Source organism: Bolinopsis microptera, chromosome 2 (genome assembly GCF_026151205.1).
Source record: "Bolinopsis microptera isolate Bmic1 chromosome 2, MBARI_Bmic_1.0, whole genome shotgun sequence".
In the NCBI taxonomy this organism is placed as follows: Eukaryota; Metazoa; Ctenophora; class Tentaculata; order Lobata; family Bolinopsidae; genus Bolinopsis; species Bolinopsis microptera.
This window is the reverse complement of record NC_087073.1, coordinates 3,201,054-3,228,846: the sequence shown is the minus strand read 5'-3', so window position 1 is coordinate 3,228,846 and position 27,793 is coordinate 3,201,054. Positions and strand designations below refer to the sequence as shown.

Below are 27,793 nucleotides of genomic sequence, written 5' to 3'. Positions count from 1 at the left end.
TCATCAAGTGATACGAATAAAATGGATTCATAAAACATATCATAAATAAGACAGAAAAAATGTAAAGCTGGCGAGAAAGCCACTGAATTAAAGAGCCTAAAAATCTTAAAATCAAGATTTTTGTTCTAGACAAATTCGTGTTGAAAATGATCCTTTTACCAAACTAAAAGACTGAAGCACAGCCGTTAACAGATTAAGTACGATCGCTCTAACCATATTTTGATAGAGCAATAAAATTCGTCCTCGCTCTCCAATAGAAAATTAAAAATAAATTATCTCGTGGCCGCCTCACTCCATTCCATTCTCCTTTTTATATTCCTTGCCGATCAACATTATAATGTTCTGCAGATTGTCGGTAAGAGTCAAGTTCTTAGTATTCTGAATATGTTGAAAGTATGGTACACTTTGTCGAGCAAGCAGTCTCAGACTTCTCCACACAAACGCTGTCTCGTTTGTGAGGTAGTATTCTTTTTCCACCCCCGAGTCTGGCTCCAACTGCTCTATCGAGTCTTCGAAGAACTTGAACGTCTGAAGAATAAGGGGTTTAATAATATCATCATTTTGAACAGACCTCTCTGTATTCTTTTTTACTCTACTTTAACGGTGGCCTGGGATGTTAGTACTTTCAAAACTAAACTAAAAAAAAACACTTATGGGGAAAAATCACTGAACCGGATAAACAAACAGTAAAATTAAAAAATAAAAGTGGCCCCGCCATCAATCAGTTGTTAAATAGTACTTAATGAATTAAATTAAAGCTAGTTTACAAATTTAAGTACGTATTTCCATAGTTATCAAGTTACTTATTCTTGTTTATCTAGACGTGACGTTAGTGGGTCTTGGGGCAGAAATATTACAAGTAGTGGGTCTCTTCGTTATACTTTTATTGTTGATGCAATATGGCAAAAAGTTTTCGATTTATTTATCATACTTGCTGTATTGTAAAAGTAACATTTCAAATCAGTATATTTGTACGTCAGCGATACTTATTCATGCAGAAAAGAAGAAGAAACTAATAAATATCTAGAAGATCACTACTAATAAATATAATCTCACCTCTGGGGTAAACTTTCGGTTAGAATCTTGGCAAGCTGCCGTGTTATCCGGGCAGATGTTCCACAGATCAGTTAGGGTTTGGTTACACAAATCAAACTTGTCACTGGACAGGTCCATCGCTTTCACACTCCGCTTTAAGTTCTTCTGCTTAGCTTGCAACGTCTGTAACAAACACGAGATATGGACATATGAACCGAAACTTTTTTAAATTTGCATTTATCCATCCTTAAATGTACATAAAGCCAAAATTGAGAGTTTGCAAATTAAACTGAACATAAACTATACATCGACGACATCAAAAGCATCACCTATGTAGCCCGAACACTGATATTACCTTATCTGGCAATTTAGAAAGAGCGGGGCATCCTTCGTTCTTCCATTTGCTCCACTTTTCTTCGTACTTCAGAATTGACTTAATATGTTGAACAAATTTATCACCTTCTGGCGGTGTGTCAGACAGCACCGAGTATATCTTGTTTGTGGTATCTCGTATCCACAACTTACGAGGCTCAGATAAGACCTGTAAAAAGCGATTTGATTTGCCCGCTATCTTCTCGTTAAATCCATAGCTGCGCGTTATGGCACAACGTGCAATATATTTGCGCACAATATCATAAAAATTATTACCCGCGCGTTACATACAATATCTTTTGAAGAACCTTTCAGTGGAGTGGGACATTGCCATAGTGGTAGAGGAAGATTCTTACCAGTTTGTTTGGCTTGAACTTGACATCTCCTGTAAGATACTGAAACAGGGTCAGGATCTGAACTAAAATGTGGCGTCTGAAGTTAGAATCTGATATTTGAAGGGTAAGGAGGCGCTCGCTCGTTAGAAATTTGGCGAAGTAGGCTTCTTCGTTAGAAACTGGGCAACTTCCTTCGTGCTTGTAGTTCTCGAATATTCTACAGATTTCATTAACTGTATCTGAAAACAACATAGGTTAAGCATGTTTCAGATTATATATAATTAAAGCAGCGGATTTTTTAGACTGCAAAACTTTACCAGTTAACTATTGAAGTTTTATTTTGACTAAACCGGAAATCCGTTATTTTTACTAGCCAAGAACGATGCCTTTTATAGCAGAGTACGTTTTAAATATGTTTTTTTCATTGTCAGGCGAATCTTAATATGACTGGAATAAAATAATAACTTTAATTTCAGCAGCTTGCATTGTGGTGTGATTACTTCTTTTAGGGTCATCGCACAGGTGAAAGGTGACTTGTTTGTACATACTTTTTTGCGTTAATATTATGCATTTAATACTTTGACTGTACTACGCTTTCTCTTATTTTATCTACGTTACTCTTAGTATTACAATATCAAAACCCTATGAATATCACAGTGACAGTTTTACTATTGACAACTATAAATTTGCCATTTTGAAAGAATGTAACCCCAGGGGATTAGGGAGAAATTTAGGTATATTGAGAAGTATAGAACTAATTGCTTGGGTTTAAATAGGTGCAAAGTTGAAAGATAAGGTTCTTAGTTTTTAATTCACTTTTTGAAGCTTTATTCTTTTTGTAGTTCATTTCCATTTACCACGTGTATTTTATTTAGGTAATTTAATTCTCGATTTTTTGAGGCATTTTAGATCCTCGTTTGTTTAGTACTAATTAAACTAACCAACTTAATTCCATTGTAATGATGTAATCTTACGAAGTATACACTACATTTGCGTGTTTCACTGTCTAGCCCACCAACCATAATATCAAAACCCGACTCGAAATTGTTTACCTTCCATTTTCTTCCAATGAGCATCGTTCGATATCTGATTAGGGTTTCTGAAGTAGTCCTGTATCGACCATAACGTTTGGTAGAACAGGAACGTTACCTACGAAGAGATCAGGTTATTGATGTGGAATGTTGCTGAGGACAGAATGATTAGCAAACTCGGCTTGAAGACGGCAGAATCGTTTATCAATTAGCTACAGATATGATAACTGTGGAATTGAAAGCCTACAAAAAGCAAAATTCCATTTCTAGAAAAATAAGAGCCGCTGACCTCCTTAGAATCGGTATCCATCGGTGTTTCGCTATTTTCTGATGAGGTGTTATATTCGGTCATATTTTCTAGGTTGAACTGTGACTGTAGGTTTAGCCCTGACCTGAAAAGTTAGTAGTTAAGTAAAGAGTCTTTCAACACAATACATTAGAACTCCGTAGAAATAAGAACTCACCTTTAATTACGACGAACAAATCATAAAATAGAGTTCCAAACCTCCGGCTATTTTAAATAAGATAGTTCTCCTGACCGAGTTAAAGCCAAGGATGGGAATTAAACGTGGGGGGGGGGGGGGGGGCACTACACGTGGAGAGAGACAGTAGGGTGATGACAGACACACTGACACGCTGACGTCTGACACACTACCACGGTATATTAATTAAGTTCTGTTTTTGTGTTCATAATCACGTGAGTGTCTTGTGATACCATCATTTCCTTCTATCATCATTTTCTTCTATCAGGACGGATATTTTCGTTGAATTGACGAGTTTTCCGTAAACTTGTAACTTGAAGCCCTCCTTTGGGTTAGAAGCAATTATGTTATAAGAGATAAATGAGACAGATAATTAATGCATTCGCGCGAAAATCAACCGTCAAATAGGAACCTCCCGAACCAGTCACGTGTCTCCTTGTGATCTAAACATATCTATCATCACGTTTTCGCGAACCAACAAGGGTGTAACTTAATAAAGTCAGCGTTTACATTATAGTACACTTTCCTTGCATGCGCACACGACTGATTTTACCGTTTCTTAATTTGATTTAATGTAATCCTTCAGTGCAGACGTGCGGTGTTTTTCGCTTGACTTATCTTGCCAGTTACTGTTGTCTGCATTCCAGAGCCCGGACTGTAATTTTGGTGTGTTTCTCTTATTGTCTGGTCTTTAAACGGCTATGATAATATATCAACAGAAACTTCAAACGAAGCCAGTCTGGCTGAGTTAGCTGACTACCAAGTACTATTTACTTATTTAATATAGACATACCACGCTTCAACTTTATGTAATTTGACAATGCGTATTACCAATGTGACGCGAGTGAATTTGAAGTAAATTATCATTGTATAAGGGTTGTCAAATTTAAACCTAGCAAGTCAAGTTTGAATATTCGTAATTTATACACATTAATTATATCAGTTATAGGTGGCATTCAATGTAGAGTTTAACTAGAAACAGACTTTTACCGGGAACGGAATTTTGAAAATGTCGGGGTGAGCCCGGACGCAAGCTACCATAATACAAAAGAAAAAACACTTAGTTTGCTAACCCTTTTCCTTGACTCTTTTATGTCTACGGCACAAGAGTCATGGATCGGGAGGGAGGGGGGAGAGACTTTTTCTATGGAAAAAATGGAAAAACTCTCGGGTAATTCACGATTTTATGCCATTTTATGCTATGAATTTTGATAATCGAATTACGTATGTGGCAGCTTATTTGTACACTCTAACATTTTTATTTTCGCATACCACGCTACTCAAAGCTCATACCAGGCTACATGAGACTCATACCATGACCAGGCTACTCCAGACACATACCTGGCTACTAGAGGCCAAGATCAATTCGACTATTTTGCAATTCAAATAACACTAAATTTCACTTTGACAGGTGATACAATTTAGAAATTTCATTAATTTTTAGGAAAAATTATCGAGGAATAGGTCCCGAAAAATATTTTCGGCTCATAATGATCAGAGTAACATGAACACTGGAGAAAAGTGGTTTCCAGGAAAAATTTTTAACAATTTTGACTTATAAAAGTTTCAATCCGAGTCATCCTCGATACGTACCTCTAAAAGTAGACTCCCCGCTTCCGAACTCGTACTGCATAGAAGAGGCCTGCCCTTCGAGATCGGGGGGAAGCCTCGACTCCTAGATCGAAATCGGGATAGAAAACATGAAAACTTATAAATCTCGGAAATATTTGTACAGGATTGTTTTCAGCTCGGAAAGGCAAAACGTTTAGTACCAAAATTATGATATTTGAAAAATAAATTATTGAGGGTCGAAATACGATAAAAGGGCAAAATTTGTCTTTTTTGTTCGAAATGATATTTAGATTCTAGATAATTATTGTATTTAAATTATTTTGTCCTTTAAGGTCACAATTTTGTAAAAAATTAGGTTTGTTCAATTTTTAAGTTTTTAAACGGCATAAAATGGAGAATTTTTCTATGGAGAAAATGAAAAAACCCTTGGGTAATTCTCCATTTTATGCCATTTTATCTTAAATATTCTGATTTTAAGATAGCAGATAGACCAAATATTTGTTAAATATACGATTGCGAATCAATCTTAGGCATTATGTTAACCATATACCACAGAAACTATTGTGAATGTGATCGTTCGTAAATTATTTCAGTAAATTAAATAAATATATATTTATAAAACATTACAATATAATGATGACACAATGCTACATTTAATTCAGATACACTATGGGAAGATGCTGTAATGAGAAGAAAGTCAACATCGTACTCTAAAAACAGCTACAAGGATTAAAATAACACTTTTGGCACTCAAATGGATCATGACATTTAGGTGATAAATTTAGCACTTCGCTGTTCACTACCAATGAGATTTCTTTGTTGTGTTGTTCTGCTGGCAGCTCCAGTTAACATTTTTGCATTTTGCAATCTCAAGAACTGTTATAACGTTTCATCGAGTGAACTTGGATCGGATGGTTTTGAACTGGGTGCAATAGAGAGTTTTGATCTTAAAACGGTCAACACGGTGGTTCTAAATGGACTCGTAGAAGAAAATTGCAGTCTTTCATTGAAGTGCACCTCAAATAGAGAAAACGATGCCACCAAGTTCCGGATGGAATTTGTGAAAATGCAGGCGAAATTGCTGCTGACACATACTCCTCACCAGGATGTCAAACCATTAACTCTGGTCAATTCAACAATAACTGACCTAATATCATCATATGATGCAGTGATGAGTATAGGAATACAGTTTCGTTTGGAAGATACCGTGTTTGGTTATTATTATACGGACGATTATACAAAAAGGGAGTCTAATTATGTAAAATCACAATCCAAAGACGAGTTCCTTACGCACTTTGTGGAGCCATCGAAAAGGTTGTTAGAAGGAAAAGGGAGCAAATTGCTTGCAGAGGAAATAACCAGAGACTTATCAGCTACAGGGTGCGGAGATAAACTTACGTTGTCATTGTGTCCATGTTCTGAACCAGTGATAACAGAACTAGAATGGAACAATGAAACTAGTGTTCTGAAATGCAGTGCAGTAAGTATAGAAGGGAATGAGAATATGGCTATAACGTGGACAGAGAATGGTAACCCTGTCCAGGATAACAGAACAGAGACATCTTCTATTGGAGATTTGATGAAGACGTCCATGTTACACAACGTTACGTCAACAGAAGAGCTAAAAGACTACACCTGCACAGTCACATTAGGTTCAGGCAGTGACACTTTGAATGTTACACGCACTAAAAGGATACCAGCACTTGCAAAGGAGGAGGAATTTATAGTTGCTGGCGAAGAAGATGCCATTAAAGATAAAGATAAAGAAGACAGTTCACAAGCTTTCCTAACGATCATAATCCTTGTAATTGTAGGAGGATTGGTGGTCATTACCCTAATCTGTGTCGGTATTCTAAAGTTAGTCAGACATTATTTTAGAAAGGAACCTAAACCTTTAGTGAATGATGCAGTTGAGCTAACTTCAGATGTCTCCAGTGAAGAGCAGCCAATAGTTCCAGTGGTCCTGCCAGACAGTGAGCCTGAGCTAGAAATCGAGAGTAACTACCATGATTTGGAGGAGTTACTAAATGCGGTAAAGTCGAGAGAACCCGGGTGTTATGAAGATGATAACGTGCCTGTTTACGCACAAGTGACAAGGTCAGGCAAGCAACTTGATGACAAGGACAACATATACAACAAACTGGATCCTAATCGGATGACAGTCAACAGTGGAGATCCGGACCGCTGGGGTACCTACAACCCTGGTGAGGCAGGACCCAGCACCATGGGGGCACCACCTAACAGGGTTATTCCGCAGCCCCCTACTAGCAGTGCTCCTCCAGTTCCCGGTACCACGGGACACAACTTCTCTCCTGATCCGGAGGAGGGACTCTACGAGATGCAGACTCTCAAGCTCTAGAGAAAATACCTGGGTGCCAGCTAGTTTTACTAGTCTCAACAAATTATGGCTGAAATATCTTGAATTATTGTCACCGCTGTGATAAAATTGAGGAAAAAAAGACAACATAGTCAGCTGCTGATTCTGCAAGGTTATTTTTCACGCGTGATGCTTCACAGAATAGATAGAAGAAATTTTGAAGCGTATTTTTGCATATTAAATTTGGAATGAAGCGAAGTTGATGTTAGTTTTTTAAAGTGTTAAAAAAATACAGAAACTAGGAGAAATATAATTTACATTAGCATGCGTTGACTTTTGTATTCATGTTATTTGAAAATTGATATTTGATATTATTATATTATAGGCGTGTGTGACGGTGGGGAAGTGGCACAACTTTGTTTTGGAAACGAGTCAGCGATTCTGCAATTTGATTGGTTAAAATGATTGTCAGTTGTGTCAACATATTTGCGCCACTTCTCCGCCATGGTCCACCTTTTTTAAGTTGTGATACGTGGAACAAGAATTTCTGAATTTGTATCACCATTGTGTATCATTGCATTTCAAAGAATTTGTAACTATGGCTGAACAATCGCTGATTACATTACATATTTGTATTCTTGATAAGAAAGTGAAATTGTTTTCGTACAAAATTTTAGTAATTGAACAAGTTGAAGTTTGGATTTTAATGATACAATTACCTAGATATCCAGTTTTTGTCTATTTTCTTTTATCAAGATTAGTGCCAATATTTTTAGCATGAATAAATTTGATTATAAAATCTGGCTAAACTTGAAGCCGACAGATAAGTGTCACAAAATGAATGGTCAACTGTTTTAGTGATCAGGATTCAGGAGGTAGTTTATGAAATAAAACATGTTTTGAATCGTTTTACCTCTAAACGTAGTTACCAATACTCAAATGATGTTTTTACCTAAACAGACTATGCCATGATCGAGATAGAAAAGGTTAAATATACAATATTAAGTTTAATGATTTAATGATTTTTATGGCAAAATCATTTAATATTTGATATTTATTGTTCTGTTCTTTCTGCTATTTTAAGCTATTTTAAGCTATTTTCCCAATTTCCATTAAAAAAATTCAGCCCTGAATATCCATAATACACATTCAATTGGTTGGCATTCATAATCAATGTAGAGTTTAGCTAGAAACAGACTTTGACCGGGAACGGAATTTTGAAAATGTCGGGGTGAGCCCGGACGCAAGCTACCATAATACAAAAGAAAAAACACTTAGTTTGCTAACCCTTGTCCTTGACTCTTTTTACTTTTTGAATACATCGGTTTAAACTAAAACCTTCTACACAGAACTAGAAGTTGACTTATTTGCGGAAAATCACAGTGACAAAAAAATGATAATTGTGAATTTTGCTGACGTAGCAAATTTTGGAAAATTCTCTGGAATGATTTCTGTCCCGAAAATGTCACGCTTTTTTCAAATTATTTCCGAAAAAGACTTTAATTTTGACTCTTTGTGCGAGACCTAGACAAGGGGAATGTCAGCACTATGATCGAGCTAATGGAAATTGTTGGATCAAGCTCTGGCTGACATTTTAATATACAAAAATAAAAAATAATCACCTTTCTGAGATGGGGAATATTTTGGCCAACATGATCTGAATACGTCCGCAGAAGAGTGTGTTTATTGACTTTGAGCAGCGTCTAATCAAGTCATTGCACAGACGTAGCACGACGTTACGATTAGCTGGGGCTTCGCTCGCAAACAGCACGCTCTTCTCTTCTACGTAACTGAAAAATAGACAATTTAGTTCCTGTTAAAATATCAGATTACTCACGTGACTGCTCACGTGACTACTCACGTGACTACTCAAAGTTAGAATCTTTTCAACTCACTCGTCACAAACACTGATTGTCAACGTATATAATTAAAGCGCTCAAACAAGTGAAGTATATACTATCAATAAGCCAAATAGCATATATATTTAAATGATCCTAAATTTAAAGTTGAGTAGTGACGTTACCAGGCCATCATTTTGAAGTTCCTAGCTGAAAGCGTTCTCACTTTATGGTGACAATAGTGAAAAAGAGGGAGTTGCGTGCCACACCCACTGTAATTAATTAAATTTAACTTTCAGGAAATCTAAGTTGACCCATATCTATAATCTCTGAAATTTCTGTGCAATTCTAAGAAGAATTACGTGAGTTATTGAAGGGTTGCGCGATGGCAGTTACTTCTGGGCCACCCTGTATATAATTGTAGTGTACTGTTCAATATACATGATAGCCATTAGTCATCTATAGTGATCTACTGACTACTCTATGTTGTTTTCGACTTTCGTTGGTCGCTCGTTATGATGTATTTTAGCTTGTACAGCCATTCAGAACACTATACATTCCAAGTGAGCGCGAGGATATTCTTACCAGTAAGTAACAATATAGCATGAGAAGGCATGTGATAAATGTATAATACTGTGGAGCCTTACTAGTCGCTTACAGTCGCCGGATAAACACGGCTGTGTAAATTTTAAACTACACTTCAGTAGTTTAGGGAGCACAGTGATAAACAGTTATGATCTGATTTTACGTAATTGCTGGTATATATATATATATATAGTAACCGTTATATTGCAGGTAGTGAGTTTACTTGTTGCCATGAAGACTGAATCGAAGTAGCTGACTGCTCCTTCCAGCCCTCGAGGCTTCCCTTACTTTGAACCATGGCCTGTGCGGTTCGGGTAACTTTTGTTTGAATAGAAGTATTTTCTATATTGAAGTAGTAGATTTCTTGTTCCTCATAGCTTAGTTTTATTATTATCCTTATTTAAATTGTAGGGATCCGATGTACTTGTATATTTATATTCGATAAATACTATGGGCTCGATGTTCTGATTATAGGATAACGGCCAGGTAGCGCAGTTGGTTAATCATCGGCTTTGTAATCGTGAGGTTGCGAGTTCGAATCCAACTGCCTGCCTAGTCGTGGGGTGAGCGTCGTTGACGCTCTGCTAAGGATCCCGAGTGGTCTATGTAGCCCCACGGTTCACTCAGCCGAATGCTCGAGAAATTGGGTGTGAGGGTTAAATGAGGAGCTGTGCTTGATCAACACAGCGAAGCCTCGGGCGAAGAAAGTGTGGCATAGTGCCTTAACCGTCGCTGGCCTTAGGAAGTTAGGAACGATCCTTCGGCTTCTTGTAAAGCTCTTCCTTGAAAGTGCTGGTTTACATTGTAATGCAGGTAATGCCGAAGTAAAATAACAAAGGTGGTCGACTCATTCGATGGCCTTGTTGCGTCGCAACGAATCCTCATAAGATAAGATAAGATAAGATATTGTTAAATATACGATTGCGGATCATAAGTATTATGTTGACCATAAACCACAGAAACTATTGTAATCGTTCGTAATTTAGTTTAGTAAAATACAATAAACATTTCTTTTAAAAAATTACATACGTAATGAGAAAAAATCAACTACTCTAATAAAGATAGAAACTATTGTGATCGTTCGTAAATTATTTTAGTAAAGTAAATAAATATCAATTTATAAAACATTACATAATGATTACACAATGATACATTTAATTCAGATACACTATAGGAAGATGCTGTAATGAGAAGAAAGTCAACATCCGACTCTAAAAACAGCTAGAATTAAAACAACACTTTTGGAAGTCAAATGGATCACGACATTTAGGTGATAAATTTAGCACTTCGCTGTTCACTAGCAATGAGATTTCTTTGTTGTGTTGTTCTGCTGGCAGCTCCAGTTAACATTTTTGCATTTTGCAATCTCAAGAACTGTTATAACATTTCATCGAGTGAACTTGGATCGGGTGGTTTTGAACTGGGTGCAATAGATAGTTTTGATCTTAAAACGGTCAACACGGTGGTTCTAAATGGACTCGTAGAAGAAAATTGCAGTCTTTCATTGAAGTGCACCTCAAATATGAAAAACGATGCCACCAATTTCCGGATGGAATTTATGAAAATGCAGGCGAAATTGCTGCTGACACATACTCCTCACCAGGATGTCAAACCATTAACTCTGGTCAATTCAACAATCACAGACCTAATATCACCATATGATGCAGTGATGACTATAGGAATACAGTTTCGTTTGGAAGATACCGTGTTTGCTTATTATTATAGGGACAATTATGAGAAAAGGGAGTCTAATTATGTAAAATTACAACAAGACGACGATTTCATTACGCAGTTTGTGGAGCCATCGAAAAGGTTATTACAAGGAAAATGGAGCAAATTGCTTGCAGAGGAAATAATCAGAGACTTATCAGCTACAGGGTGCGGAGATAAACTTACGTTGTCATTGTGTCCCTGTTCTGAACCAGTGATAACAGAACTAGAATGGAACAATGAAACTAGTGTTCTGAAATGTAGTGCAGTGAGTATAGAAGGGAATGAGAATATGGCTATAACGTGGACAGAGAATGGTAACCCTGTCCAGGATAACAGAACAAACACATATAATATTACTGGACAGTTGATGAAAACGTCGATGTTACACAACGTGACCTCTAGAAAAGAATCAGGTAATTACACGTGCACAGTATCATTAACATCAGACAGTGAAATTAATGTTACACGCACTAAAAGGATACCCGCACTAGCTACAGAAGAGAACCCAACTGATGGTAAAGAAGATGCCGTTAAAGATAAAGAAGACGGTTCACAAGCTTTACTTACGATCATGATCCTTGTAATTGTAGGAGGATTGGCGGTCATTACCCTGATCTGTGTTGGCATTCTAACTTTGGTCAGACGATATTGTAACGGGGATCCTAAACCTTTAGTGAATGATGCAGTTGAGCCAACTTCAGATGTTTCCAGTGAAGAGCAGCCAATAATTCCAGCGGTTCTGCCGGACATGGACAGTGAGCCTGAGCTAGAAATCGAGAGTAACTGCCATGATTTGGAGGGGTTACTAAATGCGGTGGATTCGAGAGAACCCGGGTCGTATGAAGATGATTTAAACGTGCCTGTTTACGCACAAGTGGCAAGGCCAGGCAAGAAACGTGATGATGAAGATAACATATACAACAAACTGGATCCTAAACTAATGACAGTGAACAGAGGGGATCCGGACCGCTGGGGTACCTACAGACCTGGTGAGGCAGGACCCAGCACCATGGGGGCACCACCTAACAGGGTTATTAGGCCTCCTACTAGCAGTGCTCCTCCAGTTCCTGACTCCTCCAACACCATGGGACACAACTTCTCTCCTGATCCGGAGGAGGGACTCTACGAGATGCAGACTCTCAAGCTCTAGAGAAGATACCTGGCCTGGGTGCCAGCTAGCTTTACTAGTCTCAACAAATTATGGCTGAAATATCTTGAATTATTGTCACCGCTGTGATAAAATTGGGGAAAAAAGAAAAAACGGTCAGATGCTGATTCTGCAAGGTTATTTTTCACGCGTGATGCTTCACAGAATAGATAAAAGAAATTTTGACGAAATATTTTTGCACATTTTAAATGAAGCGAAGTTGCTGTTAGTTTTTTTTAAAGTATTAAAAAATGCAGAAACTAGGAGATAAAAATAATTAAGTTCATTTGCATAAGTTGACTTTTGTATTCATGTTATTTGAAAATTAATATTTGATAGTGATATTACGATATATAGGCGTGTGTGACGGTGGGGAAGTGGCACAACGTTTTTGAACACGTGTCAGCGATTATGCAATTTGATTGGTTAAAATTATTGTCAGCCGTGTAAACATATCTGCGCCACTTCTCCACGATGGTTTATCTTTTTGAAGTTGTGATACGTGGAACAAGATTTTCTGAATTCGTATCACCATGGTATATCATGTTGTATATGCATTATGCATTTGCAAAGATTTTATAACTATGGCTGAAACGCTGATTATAATTACGGTTTTGTATTCTTGCATTCGTGCAATTGTCTTCGCACAAGTTGATGTTTGGATTTTAGTTATAACTTACCTAGATATCCAGTTTTTATATCAAGATTGATATTTGGTGCCAATATTTTTAACATGAATTAATTTGATTTTCTGTTTTTTAACATATTATGAAGGTTTAATTGTCTGAGTTCATGAATCAGCGTGGCTGAACTTGGAGCAGACAGAAAATTTAAAACAGTTTGACTGGACCACATCAGGACATGAATGATGGACTGTTTTAGTGATCAGGAGGTAGTTTTTATAGAATAAAAGATTTTTTAATCGTTTGTATTATATATAATATACTATTATATATAGTCTGATATTACGTCAGCTAGTATGATATTACGTCAGCTACTTAGACTTGATCCAACCCCTTTACTTAAGTTTTATTTCACCTCTAAACGTAGTTACCAATACCCAAACGATGTTTTTGACCAATGCCATGTTTGACAATGTTTTTTAACAATCAATTGTTTCAATTTTTTTCTCTTATAAAAATGTGTTAATTTTAAAGAATCCATTAATTGTTTCACTTTGTCAATGATTGAAATTCATTCTTCCAAAAACTCACGCACCTGAATATTTCTTGGCACCGGAGGAGGGACTCTACGAGATGCAGACTCTCAAGCTCTAGAGAAGATACCTGGGTGCCAGCTAGCTTTACTAGTCTCAGCAAATTATTGAGGGAAAAAAGACAAAATGGTCAGCTGCTGATTCTGCAAGGTTATTTACCACGCGTGATACTTCACTTTTGAGGCGTATTTTTGCATATTAAATTTGGAATGAAGCGAAGTTGATGTTAGTTTTTTAAAGTGTTAAAAAATACAGAAACTAGTGGAAATATAGTTTACATTAGCATGCGTTGACTTTTGTATTCATGTTATTTGAAAATTAATATTTGATATTGATATTATGATATTATAGGCGTGTGTGACGGTGGGGAAGTGGCACAACTTTGTTTTGGAAACGTGTCAGCGATTCTGCAAACGTGAACTGTTTAATATACATTTACCATTATTAGTCATCTATTCTTAACTCTACGCTGTTTTCGTTGGTCTCTCGTTATGATGTATTGTAGCTTGTACAGCCATTCACAACACTATACATTCCAAGTGAGCGCCAGGATATTCTTACCAGATCAATAAGTAACAATATCGCATGAGAAGGCATGGGATAAATGTATGATACTGTGGAGCCTTACTAGTCGGTTACAGTCGCGGGATAAACACAGCTGTGTAAATTTTAAACTAAACTTCAGTAGTTTAGGAAACACAGTGATAAACAGTTATGATCTGATTTTACGTAATTGCTGGTAACCGTTATATTGCCGGTAACCGTTCATGTAGCGAAATTAACCCTAGAAGTTGCATGAATTTCAGATTTCTAAGTTTACAATACCATAATAATTAAATCAAACCCTACTAGGCCCGCCCTGCATAGCGGGAATCTGAACCTAAAACGGTTTATCATTGTACACTCCTTCCAACCCTCGAGGCTTCCCTTACTTTGAACCAATCCTGTGCGGTTCGGGTAACTTTTGTTAGAATAGAAGTACTTTCTATATTGAAGTAGTAGATTTCTTGTTCCTCATAGTTTAGTTTTATTATTATCTTTATTTAAATTGTAGGGATCCAAATATGTGCTTGTATTTTTATATTAGATACATATTATGAGCTCGATGTTCTGATTCTATGATAGATATTTGTTCAATTTTTAAGTTTTTAAACGGCATAAAATGGAGAATTTTTCTATGGAAAAAATGGAAAAACCCTTGGGTAATTCTCCATTTTATGCTATTTTATCTTAAATATTCTGATTTTATGATAGCAGATAGACCAAATATTAGTTAAATATACGAATATTACGAATCAATCATAGGCATTATGTTGACCATATACCACAGAAACTATTGTGAATGTGATCGTTCGTAAATTATTTCAGTAAATTAAATAAATATTTATTTATAAAACATTACATAATGATGACACAATGCTACATTTAATTCAGATACAGTATACACTATGGGAAGATGCTGTAATGAGAAGAAAGTCAAAATCGTACTCTAAAAACAGCTACAAGGATTAAAATAACACTTTTGGCACTCAAATGGATCACGACATTTAGGTGATTTAGCACTTCGCTGTTCGCTGTTCACTAGCAATGAGATTTCTTTGTTGTGTTGATCTGCTGGCAGCTCCAGTTAACATTTTTGCCTTTTGCAATCTCAAGAACTGTTATAACATTTCATCCAGTGAACTTGGATCGGATGGTTTTGAACTGGGTGCAATAGAGAGTTTTGATCTTAAAACGGTCAACACGTTGGTTCTAAATGGACTCGTAGAAGAAAATTGCAGTCTTTCATTGAAGTGCACCTCAAATAGAAAAAACGATGTCACCAATTTCCGGATGGAATTTGTGAAAATGCAGGCGAAATTGCTGCTGACACATACTCCTCACCAGGATGTCAAACCATCAACTCTGGTCAATTCAACAATCACAGACCTAATATCATCATATGATGCAGTGATGACTATAGGAATACAGTTTCGTTTGGAAGATACCGTGTTTGCTTATTATTATACGGATAACTATGAGAAAAGGGAGTCTTATTATGTGAAGTTGCAATCCGACGACGATTTCCGTCGGATATATGTGGAGCCATCGAAAAGGTTGTTAGAAGGAAAAGGGAGCAAATTGCTTGCAGAGGAAATAACCAGAGAATTATCAGCTACAGGGTGCGGAGATAAACTTACGTTGTCATTGTGTCCATGTTCTGAACCAGTGATAACAGAACTAGAATGGAACAATGAAACTAGTGTTCTGAATTGCAGTGCAGTGAGTATAGAAGAGAATGAGAATATGGCTATAACGTGGACAGAGAATGGTAACCCTGTCCAGGATAACAGAACAGACACATCTTCTATTGGAGATTTGATGAAAACGTCGATGTTACACAACGTGACCTCTAGAAAAGAATCAGGTAATTACACGTGCACAGTATCATTAACATCAAACAGTGAAATTAATGTTACACGCACTAAAAGGATACCCGCACTAGCTACAGAAGAGAACCCAACTGATGGTAAGGAAGATGCCGTTAAAGATAAAGAAGACGGTTCACAAGCTTTCCTAACGATCATAATCCTTGTAATTGTAGGAGGATTGGCGGTCATTACCTCGATCTGTGTTGGCATTCTAACGTTGGTCAGACGATATTGTAACGGGGATCCTAAACCTTTAGTGAATGATGCAGTTGAGCCAACTTCAGATGTCTCCAGTGAAGAGCAGCCAATAATTCCAGTGGTTCTGCCAGACAGTGAGCCTGAGCTAGAAATCGAGAGTAACTACCATGATTTGGAGGGGTTACTAAATGCGGTGGATTCGAGAGAACCCGGGTGTTATGAAGATGATAACGTGCCTGTTTACGCACAAGTGACACGGTCAGGCAAGCAACTTGATGACAAGGACAACATATACAACAAACTGGATCCTAATCGGATGACAGTCAACAGAGAAGATCCGGACCGCTGGGGTACCTACAGACCTGGTGAGGCAGGACCCAGCACCATGGGGCATGGGGGCACCACCTAACAGGGTTATTAGGCCTCCTACTAGCAGTGCTCCTCCAGTTCCTGACTCCTCCAACACCATGGGACACAACTTCTCTCCTGATCCGGAGGAGGGACTCTACGAGATGCAGACTCTCAAGCTCACAGAAGATACCTGGGTGCCAGCTAGCTTTACTAGTCTCAACAAATTATGGCTGCAATATCTCGAATTATTGCTTTATTGTCACTGTTGTGATAAAATTGGGGAAAAAAGACAAAACGGTCAGATGCTGATTCTGCAGGGTTATTTTTCAAGCGTGATGCTTCACAGAATAGATAGAAGAAATTTTGAGGAGAAATTTTTGCACATTTTGAATGAAGCAAAGTTGATGCTAGTTTTTTTAGTATTCAAAAAATACAGAAACTAGGAGAAATAATTAAGTTCATTTGCATTAGCACTTTTGTATTACTGTTATTTGAAAATTAATATTTGAATTTGAATTAATATTTGAATTTGAATTAATATTTGAAAATTAATATTCGATAATTAATATTAAAAAGTGTAGTAAAAGGGGTACACTAAATGACACTTTTTTACACCTTCAATTACACTTTAAAACCAAATTATCTTCTCAAAATCTTCTTTTTTTCCCCTATTATTTTCACATCTACGTAACTGAAAAATAGACAATTTAGTTCCTGTTAAAATATCGGATTACTCACGTGACTACTCAAAGTTAGAATCTTTTCAACCTCATGATGAATCATATTCTGTAGAAGATCATCCAAACAACAAAATACTGATAAACTGTTAGAGCGAGGATCCAACCGATTTTGAATCCACGATATTAAGTGATTAGTAAATTAGACTCACTCGTCACAAACACTGATTGTCAACGTATATAATTAAAGCGCTCAAACAAGTTAAGTATATACTATCAATAAGCCAAATAGCATATAATATATTTTAAATGATCCTAAATTTGAAATTGAGTAGTGACGTTACACCAATGTTGCAGTAATGATGGTCAGTAAAAGAGGCTCCCATTTCGTATAACTTGTATACAGCTACAGCTGCTCTTGTAACCTTGTTTGTACTTACTACTTTGTAGTGGTCAATGATGTACAGGGTGGTCCAAAAGTAACTGACCACATGCAATCAGTAATCTTATCGGTAGCTATTCGCTAGCGAGCAACAGTGAGACTCACTAGGCGGTAATGAGCATGTTGGTGGATGACGATCTGATCACTTTGAGTGAATACTGATAGTGACGTTCCCTAAAACCGAAGAAATTTGCGTTATAGCGCTTCGGTTGCTGTCCTATAAGCAGTCTCAACCAATCAGCGTATTGATTGAGTGAAGATATCACTGATTAAGTGCTGGATCACGTATCTGCAAGATCTTAAAAGGGTCATAACTCGGTTAAATTGTATATTTAAACCAACTTGAAATTTTGGGAAAGCACTTCAATTATCAAGCCAAATGTGTCTAGAAGTTCCTAGTTGAAAGCGTTCTCACTTTATAGTGACAATAGTGAAAAAGAGGGAGTTGCGTGCCACACCCACTATCCCAGTGGCAAATAGTCAGGCGTCCAGGAATTTAACACCTAGTCAAAATTTGTTGATATTTAACCGGTAAAAAAAGATTCTTGTGGAAAAAATATTCACATTAATTTAAAATTACATTAAAATTGGTCGCTCTCAGGGCTAACGCGATGTTACATTCGAGCAATAACGTCCTTTAAACTATCCTTTGCCCTGGTATACATTATATGGATACTTTAGGTCGATGGTAGACACCACCTACCCTTTCTGTCTTTTGATGGAGGGTAAAATAAGGCTAACTATCAAGGTTTTGTTCATTGCATTTCTTGTTCAACTGCTTCTTCGGACTAGCCCTTCAATTTCAAATTGTTTCTGCCTAACCTGTATTCATTTGAGAGGTAAGATTGAGGCTAACTCCTGCTTATTATAACTTTATAATATGTTATAAGCGATAGTTTTAATGTTGAATGCTTTCATTTTCTTTATATAACTCCACTTTTGACCTATTTGAAAGCCACTTATCATTGAGCCCTCTCGCCAGCTGTAGTACCATGAAGAGGTATTGATTTAGATGTTTGAGCAAATTTGCAACTTGACGTAGATTTTTAAACATTAGTGCATTAATCGGCATGCATTGCAATTATTGGAAAAATTTATATTTATAATTTGTTTAAAAATATTTCCTTGCGTTTGAGATGTATCAAGCGAAATAAAAACTTTCCTTGTAAAACTTTCTCAAACAGTTCCATTTTTATTATACTTTATAGTTTAGAGTCTAATTTGGCATGATATCAGATCATGTGATATTACATGGCCCCATGGAGAGCATTGCCAGAGCAATTGGCCAGAGAGCTCCATAGAAGTAAGGGGCCTACTCTAGCCAACAGCTCTAATACATTTCCTTCCTCAACTTCATTTTCTTCATCTTTATCGACTCGAAGTTCGAATCGAGCGCATTCCTAGATTCCATGACTATTTCTTACAGCTATAAGATTGCTTGACTATTTTTTGCGCATTCAGACACCAAAAAACGCGCTGAAAACGCGCGTCATCCATTCCTGCTTCCTCAATATTCCCGGAATATGAAAAAATAGTCATGTAAAATAGTCATGTGAAATAGTCATGCAAAATTTCAGCACTGATACGCTAAAATATCGAGTTAAGCTTAAACAATCGACAATCTATGAATCCTCTTATTTTATTACGGCTTAATTTCCAGGATAGGATTGTGAATTCATGTAAACAATCCCTCTCTAGCCATATTAACTCGTGTGTTCTAGGCTTAAGCAAGCTTCACATCCTAGATCATCTAGAGTACAGTGCAAGTGTGAAACAGTACTTTAAAATTGTATTTTTGATTTGCTCGCTTCCGCATTTCAATAATACTCACTATTTGGTTTCAGAGTTGTATACTTTCCCTAAGAGGAATTGTAGTCTAGTCAATTACTATGTCACACTATACTACTACTATGTCGAAACTAAATCCGATCTACGCCAGATAACCCCCTTCATTACACATCCCTATCCCGCTTTAAGTCCGAATCATATCATTGTATATTGTCAAAGATTGTTTATAACCTGGCAGAAGCAAGCTTCAGATCCAAAGTCACGCCAGAAGTAACAGCACAAGGTCGAAGCCACTTTTAGAGTAACTAATCGTTCAAAGTACTGCTATTAGGTTAAACTTGGTGTTCCATTCGTTAACATGGTGTGAAATATGCGTTTCACACCATGCTTTCACTATCTACTGCTTAAAAAAAATATTTCCTTGCGTTTCAAATAAATCAAAGAATTCTCAGAAATTTTTTATTTAATTTCAAAATTTACAATTGCATATTCATCCGGTAATTATTCTAATGGATACGCTAACCATTTCAAACTAATATTGACCTCGGTCAAGAGCTGACCAGTGACCAGTCGGCCGCGAAGCGGCCAAAAAATATATAGCCTTTTTTTCTTCCCAAACTGGATTCCTAGTCATATTTAAAATTTATTCCAATGGGCCCACTATAATTAATTAAATTTGACGAAACTTTCAGGAAATCTAAGTTTGACCCATATCTATAATCTCTGAAATTTCTGTTCAATTCTAAGAAGAATTACGTGAGTTATTAAATGGTTGCGTGAGGGCAGTTACTTCTGGGCCACCCTGTATATATAATTGTAGTGTACTGTTCAATATACATGGCCATTAGTCATCTATTATAGTGATCTACTGACTACTCTATGTTGTTTTCGACTTTTAGTTTGCCGCTCGTTATGATGTATTGTAGCTTGTATAGCCATTCAGAACATTATACATTCCAAGTGAGCGCGAGGATATTCTTACCAGATCAATAGACAATAAGTAACAATATCGCATGAGAAGGCATGTGAAAAATGTATAATACTGTGGAGCCTTACTAGTCGGTTACAGTCGCCGGATAAACACAGTTGTGTACATTTTAAACTACACTTCAGTCTTCACCAGAAGTTTAGGGAACACAGTGATAAACAGTTATGATTTTATTTTACGTAATTGCTGTTATTGCAGGTAACCGTTCATGTAGCGATATAAACCCTAGAAGTTGCATGAATTTCTAAGTTTACAATACCATAACAATTAAATCAAACCCTAAGGCCCACCCTGCATAGGGGGAGAGTTAGTTAAGAGGGAATCTGAACCTAAAACGAATTAGTACACTCCTTCCAGCCCTTGAGGCTTCCCTTACTTTGAACCATGGCCTATGGGCTATGCGGTTCGGGTACTTTTGTTTGAATAGAAGTGGGGGGGGGGGGCCAATGACTACCAATGGAGACTTTTGGGGACTAATGGGGACTAAAAATCATGGGGACTAGAGGTCAACTCGTTGACGTAATTCACCATTTGTCCCCATAAGTCCCCAGAATTTTTGACAGTTATTTATGGTTTTCAAGTTAGTTTAATAACGATACGATCGAGATGTTTTGTCCAAGATAAGAGTAGGATAAATCTAAATGGGGACTAATGGAGACTTTTGGGGACTAATGGGGACTAAAAATCATCTAAATGGGGACTAATGGAGACTTTTGGGGACTAATGGGGACTAAAAATCATGGGGACTCGGGGTAAAATCGTTGACGTAATTCCCCAAGTCCCCAAAAGTAGTCATTGGCCCCCCCCCCCCCCCCCCCCCCCCCATAGAAGTACTTTCTATATTGAAGTAGTAGATTTCTTTCTTGTTCCTCATAGCTTAGTTTTATTATTATCCTTATTTAAATTGTAGGGATCCGATGTACTTGTATATTTATATTCGATACATACTATGAGCTCGATGTTCTGATTATATGATAGATATTTGTTAAATATACGATTGCGGATCATAAGTATTGTGTTGACCATATACCACAGAAAATATTGCAATCGTTCGTAATTTAGTTCAGTAAAATACATACACATTTCTTTTTTTAAATTACATAATGATACATTTAATTCGACTACATCATGAAGGATTATGCATTAATGAGAAAAAATCATCTACTCTAATAAAAATAGAAACTATTGTGATCGTTCATAAATTATTTCAGTAAAGTAAATAAATATTCTATACTATAATTCAAAGAATTATTTCTGCTGTCTGTACGACCGCCCACGTGCAAATTATATGAGAAATATAAAGTTGCATAGTAACCATGGTAACGCCATCGGTATTCAAAAGCGCACGTGCACGTCCAAAGATTTGCGAGTGACATTTTGATCGGATTTGTGGTAATTACGTTATGTTCAGTGCAAGCTACATTTTAATCGGCTGTTATATCTTTGGTTGTGACGGATATTTGTTGATGCTATAAAAACTGACTACCAAAGAATATTATTAGCCCTCTTCTTGTGACCACGGGCTTTCTAGCAGGGGTGTAGGAAGAGTGGGGGCAGGGGGGGGGGCGACCGCCCCCCCCATAAAATCTGGAAAAGGGGCGAAAAGGGGCCAACTTTTTCAAGTAAATTAGCAGGATACAATCCAGCTGTGAGCTGGCATGAACATGAAATCTGATAATTTATATTACATATTCCGATATTACATGTCAGGATTCATCAGAAGTTCAGGAACCTAGCGATTATAAAATTCAGATAACATTGCTGGTTACTCTTCTATGCCGTGTTCAGTATTTTCAATACCAGAATCTTTCAATGAACCAGAAATCTGTTAATTTATATTACATATTCTGATATTAAACGGGTAGCTGATTTTGATAAAATAACATCGTGATCCGGCGTGATCAATTATTTTAATTGAAGTACAACGGCTGCACCCCTGACTTTTTAACTTAATAAGAGACGTATAATGTATATATTAGGACATTTGTAATTTGATAAAATTTAAAGTTTTGGTGTGTGAATTAAAGGTCTTTAAAACAAAACATATTACATGTCAGGATTCATCAGAAGTTCAGAAGCCTAGCGATTATAAAATTCAGATAACATTACTGATTACTCTTTTATGCCGTGGGAGTAAATTAGCAGGACACAGTGGCCCTCGGGTCTTTAAAACAAAACATATTACATGTCTGGATTCATCAGAAGTTCAGAAGCCTAGCGAGTATAAAATTCAGATAACATTACTGATTACTTTTTTATGCCGTGGGAGTAAATTAGTAAGACACAGTTTGCCCCTTGTAGTCCAAATTTACATTACCTCATTGCTAGAATTCGTTCCTTAAAACAAATTTTCCAAGAATTGTTCCAGTTTCTCCTTCCTTGCATGTTGTACCCTCTTTGAGAGTGAGACCTATAACTGTAAGAATATTTTTCAAAATTTGCAGGACATTTCCTTTGACCCTTAATTAAATGGGCACAACAAAATCTTTCTGGATTTATCATTTCACATTGCTAGATTTCAATTCTGGAAGCAAATTTCCTGAAATTCTTTTCCAGAGAATGCAATATGCACCCCTTTTTCGAACTACACTTATTTCGCAAGAGCTGCTTGCAGGCCCTAATAATTAATATGCATTTAAAATCGTATTATTTTAATCATTCTTGAAACTGTGTTTGAAATAGATCTCTATTGCCAAATTGCTCAGCTAGGCCTTTTACACGTTTTCAGGCTGTGGCCAAAGCGCGTGCTAAATTTGAAAAACTCTAAGATTTTGGCCCCCTCATGAAGAAAATCATTCCTACACCCCTGCTTTCTAGTCTATTTATAAAACATTACATAATGATGACACAATAATACATTTAATTCAGATACACTATGGGAAGATGTTGTAATGAGAAGAAAGTCAACATCTGACTCTAAAAACAGCTACAAGAATTAAAATAACATTTTTGGCAGTCGACTTGATCACGACATTTAGGTGATAAATTTAGCACTTCGCTGTTCACTAGCAATGAGATTTCTTTGTTGTGTTGTTCTGCTGGCAGCTCCAGTTAACATTTTTGCCTTTTGCAATCTCAAGAACTGTTATAACATTTCATCGAGTGAACTTGGATCGGTAGGTTTTGAACTGGGTGCAATAGAAAGTTTTGATCTTAAAACGGTCAACACGGTGGTTCTGAATGGACTCGTAGAAGAAAATTGCAGTCTTTCATTGAAGTGCACCTCAAATAGAGAAAACGATGCCACCAATTTCCGGATGGAATTTGTGAAAATGCAGGCGAAATTGCTGCTGACACATACTCCTCACCAGGATGTCAAACCATCAACTCTGGTCAATTCGACAATAACTGACCTAATATCATCATATGATGCAGTGATGACTATAGGAATACAGTTTCGTTTGGAAGATACCGTGTTTGCTTATTATTATACGGACAATTATGAGAAAAGGGAGTCTAATTATGTGAAGTTGCAATCCAAAGACGAGTTCCTTACGCACTTTGTGGAGCCATCGAAAAGGTTATTACAAGGAAAAGGGAGCAAATTGCTTGCAGAGGAAATAACCAGAAACTTATCAGCTACAGGGTGCGGAGATAAACTTACGTTGTCATTGTGTCCATGTTCTGAACCAGTGATAACAGAACTAGAATGGAACAATGAAACTAGTGTTCTGAAATGCAGTGCAGTGAGTATAGAAGGGAATGAGAATATGGCTATAACGTGGACAGAGAATGGTAACCCTGTCCAGGATAACAGAACAGAGACATCTTCTATTGGAGATTTGATGAAAATGTCGATGTTACACAACGTGACCTCTAGAAAAGAATCAGGTAATTACACGTGCACAGTATCATTAACATCAGACAGTGAAATTAATGCTACACGCACTAAAAGGATACCCGCACTTGCTCAAGAAGAGAACCCAACTGATGGTAAAGAAGATGCCGTTAAAGATAAAGAAGACGGTTCACAAGCTTTCCTAACGATCATAATCCTTGTGATTGTAGGAGGATTGGCGGTCATTACCTTGATCTGTGTTGGCATTCTAACGTTGGTCAGACGATATTGTAACGCGGATCCTAAACCTTTAGTGAATGATGCAGTTGAGCCAACTTCAGATGTCTCCAGTGAAGAGCAGCCAATAATTCCAGTGGTTCTGCCGGACAGTGAGCCTGAGCTAGAAATAGAGAGTAACTACCATGATTTGGAGGGGTTACTAAATGCGTTGGATTCGAGAGAACCCGGGTCGTATGAAGATGATAACGTGCCTGTTTACGCACAAGTGGCAAGGCCAGGCAAGCAACGTGATGATGAAGATAACATATACAACAAACTGGATCCTAATCGGATGACAGTCAACAGAGGGGATCCGGACCGCTGGGGTACCTACAGACCTGGTGAGGCAGGACCCAGCACCATGGGGGCACCACCTAACAGGGTTATTAGGCCTCCTACTAGCAGTGCTCCTCCAGTTCCTGACTCCTCCAACACCATGGGACACAACTTCTCTCCTGATCCGGAGGAGGGACTCTACGAGATGCAGACTCTCAAGCTTTAGAGAAGATACCTGGGTGCCAGCTAGCTTTACTAGTCTCAACAAATTATGGCTGAAATATCTTGAATTATTGTCACCGCTGTGATAAAATTGGGGAAAAAAGACAAAACGGTCAGATGCTGATTTTCACTCGTGATGCTTCACAGCTTCACAGAATAGATAGAAGAAATTTTGAGGAGAAATTTTTGCACATTTTGAATGAAGCAAAGTTGATGCTAGTTTTTTTAGTATTCAAAAAATACAGAAACTAGGAGAAATAATTAAGTTCATTTGCATTAGCATGCGTTGACTTTTGTATTACTGTTATTTGAAAATTAATATTTGAATTTGAAATAATATTTGAATTTGAATTAATATTTGAAAATTAATATTCAATAATTAATATTTAAAAGTGTAGTAAAAAGGGGTACACTAAATGACACTTTTTTACACCTTCAATTACACTTTAAAACCAAATTATCTTCTCAAAATCTTCTTTTTTTCCCTATTATTTTCACATCAGTCTTCACATAGTACATTTCCAAAGGCAAAACAGGGGTAAAACATACCTTTGGTGAGTAAAACATTTCACTATTTACACTTTTTTAGGCTTTTTAAGGCTATTTTACACTACACTTTTTTACACTACACTTTTGCCTTTTTTATGTATGGTGTATAAAGGTGTAGAGAACAGGGTTCGAATATCAGTGTCACCTATTATTAACTATTAATTGAACAAGTTTAAGTTTGGATATTAGTGATAACTTATCTTTGTCCAGTTTTTATCTATTTCTTTTACGTTTTAAAAGTATTCAGTATTCAGTATTCAGTATTCAGTATTCAGTATTCAGTATTCAGTATTCAGTATTCAGTATTCAGTATTCAGTATTCAGTATTCAGTATTCAGTATTCAGTATTCAGTATTCAGTATTCAGTATTCAATAAATTTGATTAATTATCCTACGAAAAATGTGTATTGACTTGTTAATTTAAATCAAAAGTAAGGGGTAAAACTGGGCTAGATGTAGGGTAGAGTTCACATGTTCTGTAAATCGTAGTTGGTGGATCACATCACTAATTATACGTCACATCACTAATTATACGTCATATGATCTGACCCCTAATAATAGAGGGGGCCTGGAAGTCGTGCAGCCGATATTACATCAGCTACTTAGACTTGATCCAACCACTATACTTAAGCTTTGTTTTACCTCTAAACGTAGTTACCATTACCCAAACGATGTTTTTGACCTATGTCATGTTTGACAATGTTATATTATTTAACTATGTTTTATTTTTGACTATATTTTTGAGTATGCCGTGATCGAAAAGGTTAATCATCGTCCGGTGCTTATACAACAGTAATTTAATCACTTAATAATTTTTTATGGCAAAATGATTCAATATTTGATATTTATAACTTTATTTGTTTTGTTATTTCTGCTATTTTAAGCATTTTTCTCTTATAAGATGTTCATTTTTTAAATTAATTTGTTTCACTTTGTCAATGATTGAAATTCATTCTTCTAAAAACTAACGCACCTGAATATTTCTTGGCACCGATCCAAAGTGAGACAATCAAACACATCAGCTAGAACGTAGTAGGGAGTACTGGTGGAGCAGTAGCCTGCTTGAGCCGACTCAAATGATAACTCAATGTAACCTCTAACGACCTGGTCAGTTGCCACCACCTGATAAAAATAAGTTATTAATTTAAGTTAATTCAAACTGATAAGTATTATTATTGTATATCTACATGAAAACGAACCCAATCGAGCTAGGCGCTAACTACTTCATATTTGAAAGATAGTGTAGAGACTATCTGCGCGTTATTAAAGCTTACGCACCGGACCGTTATGAATTTGGAATTGTTAGCGTCATAAGAAATGTTCAGATTTGGAGCAATTTTCATCACTGTAAACATGTCTAGCAGCAAGTAATATACTAACTGCGTTGTTTACATAAGTTAACGAGTGTTTTAAAATAATACAGAAAACGTTATTCCTAGTTACGTGATTAAGTTTTTTTTCAAACGTCGGTTTATTACTTTAGTATTAAGCATACACTTAGTTTCAAGCGAAAGTCAGTGATGGAATTTTCTCCAATTAAATAATAATGTCCTTAACTCACAGCGAGTCCTACAGTCAATCAGTTGTAAACAAACAATGTCCCACCTTGTTGAGCAGCGCTTTCCTGAAAGCAACATCTAGACAAGTCTTCTTCTCCTGATCAGAACCAGTAGTGTGTTCTAAAAGAGCAGCAACTTCACCGACAGTTCCTACGTTACTGGAGAGTGCTGTCACGTACTTGTCGCATAGAACTCTGAACCCAGCCATACCTTGGTGCATTGTGCAGGTTAGAAAACTTGAACTTTTATTTAACAAATAAATTATCTTTGTTAGAAAAATTTGGATAAATCCTTTCAGAACTTTTACTTTGTTGACAAAACTGATTATTAAACAAATTAAAAATTTGGCCGATTCCCGATGTATCTGCTGCACAATTAGAGTCGAGAACAGTATGAGTACACTTTACTTATGCTCAGTCCAAGTGGCCAATATTTATTTATTTAATCGACGTTGCCGTATCTTAAAAGTTCACAAAATGTAGTTGGTAATTTTGTTTTTCATGAATACGCTCACGGTTCCAGATAAAGAAGCGGCTCCCGCCATTCTAGGAAAGAATCTCGTCGATTAGAGGAGCTTCAAGAAGAAACCTGAATTATTCATACGATAGAGAGCACCAAAGACAATAAGTAAT

At 36.7% G+C, this 27,793-nt stretch overlaps 1 protein-coding gene across 1 annotated transcript; it reads right to left on the bottom strand.

The window, feature by feature from the left end:
* On the bottom strand, positions 1-27,369 carry LOC134811617 (THO complex subunit 1-like). Its single transcript, XM_063818596.1, has 9 exons — positions 27,208-27,369; positions 26,576-26,724; positions 8,767-8,934; positions 3,063-3,165; positions 2,795-2,891; positions 1,764-1,981; positions 1,391-1,576; positions 1,057-1,218; positions 1-528 (listed from the first exon to the last, which is right to left on the bottom strand). Exons 1-9 carry the CDS (start codon positions 27,367-27,369, stop codon positions 289-291), a joined length of 1,485 nt encoding a protein of 494 aa, XP_063674666.1. The 3' UTR covers positions 1-288.
* Positions 27,370-27,793: the final 424 nt, after the last annotated feature.

Excerpts from the sequence above, each read along its gene's own strand:
- LOC134811617 (XM_063818596.1), bottom strand. The coding sequence starts at position 27,369 with ATGGCTGGGTTCAGAGTTCTATGCGACAAGTACGTGACAGCACTCTCC. Across the intron at positions 2,892-3,062 it reads TGGATACCGATTCTAAGGAG|GTAACGTTCCTGTTCTACCA; the intron begins GTCAGCGGCTCT and ends ATCTCTTCGTAG. Across the intron at positions 1,982-2,794 it reads TCATTGGAAGAAAATGGAAG|ATACAGTTAATGAAATCTGT; the intron begins GTAAACAATTTC and ends TGTTGTTTTCAG.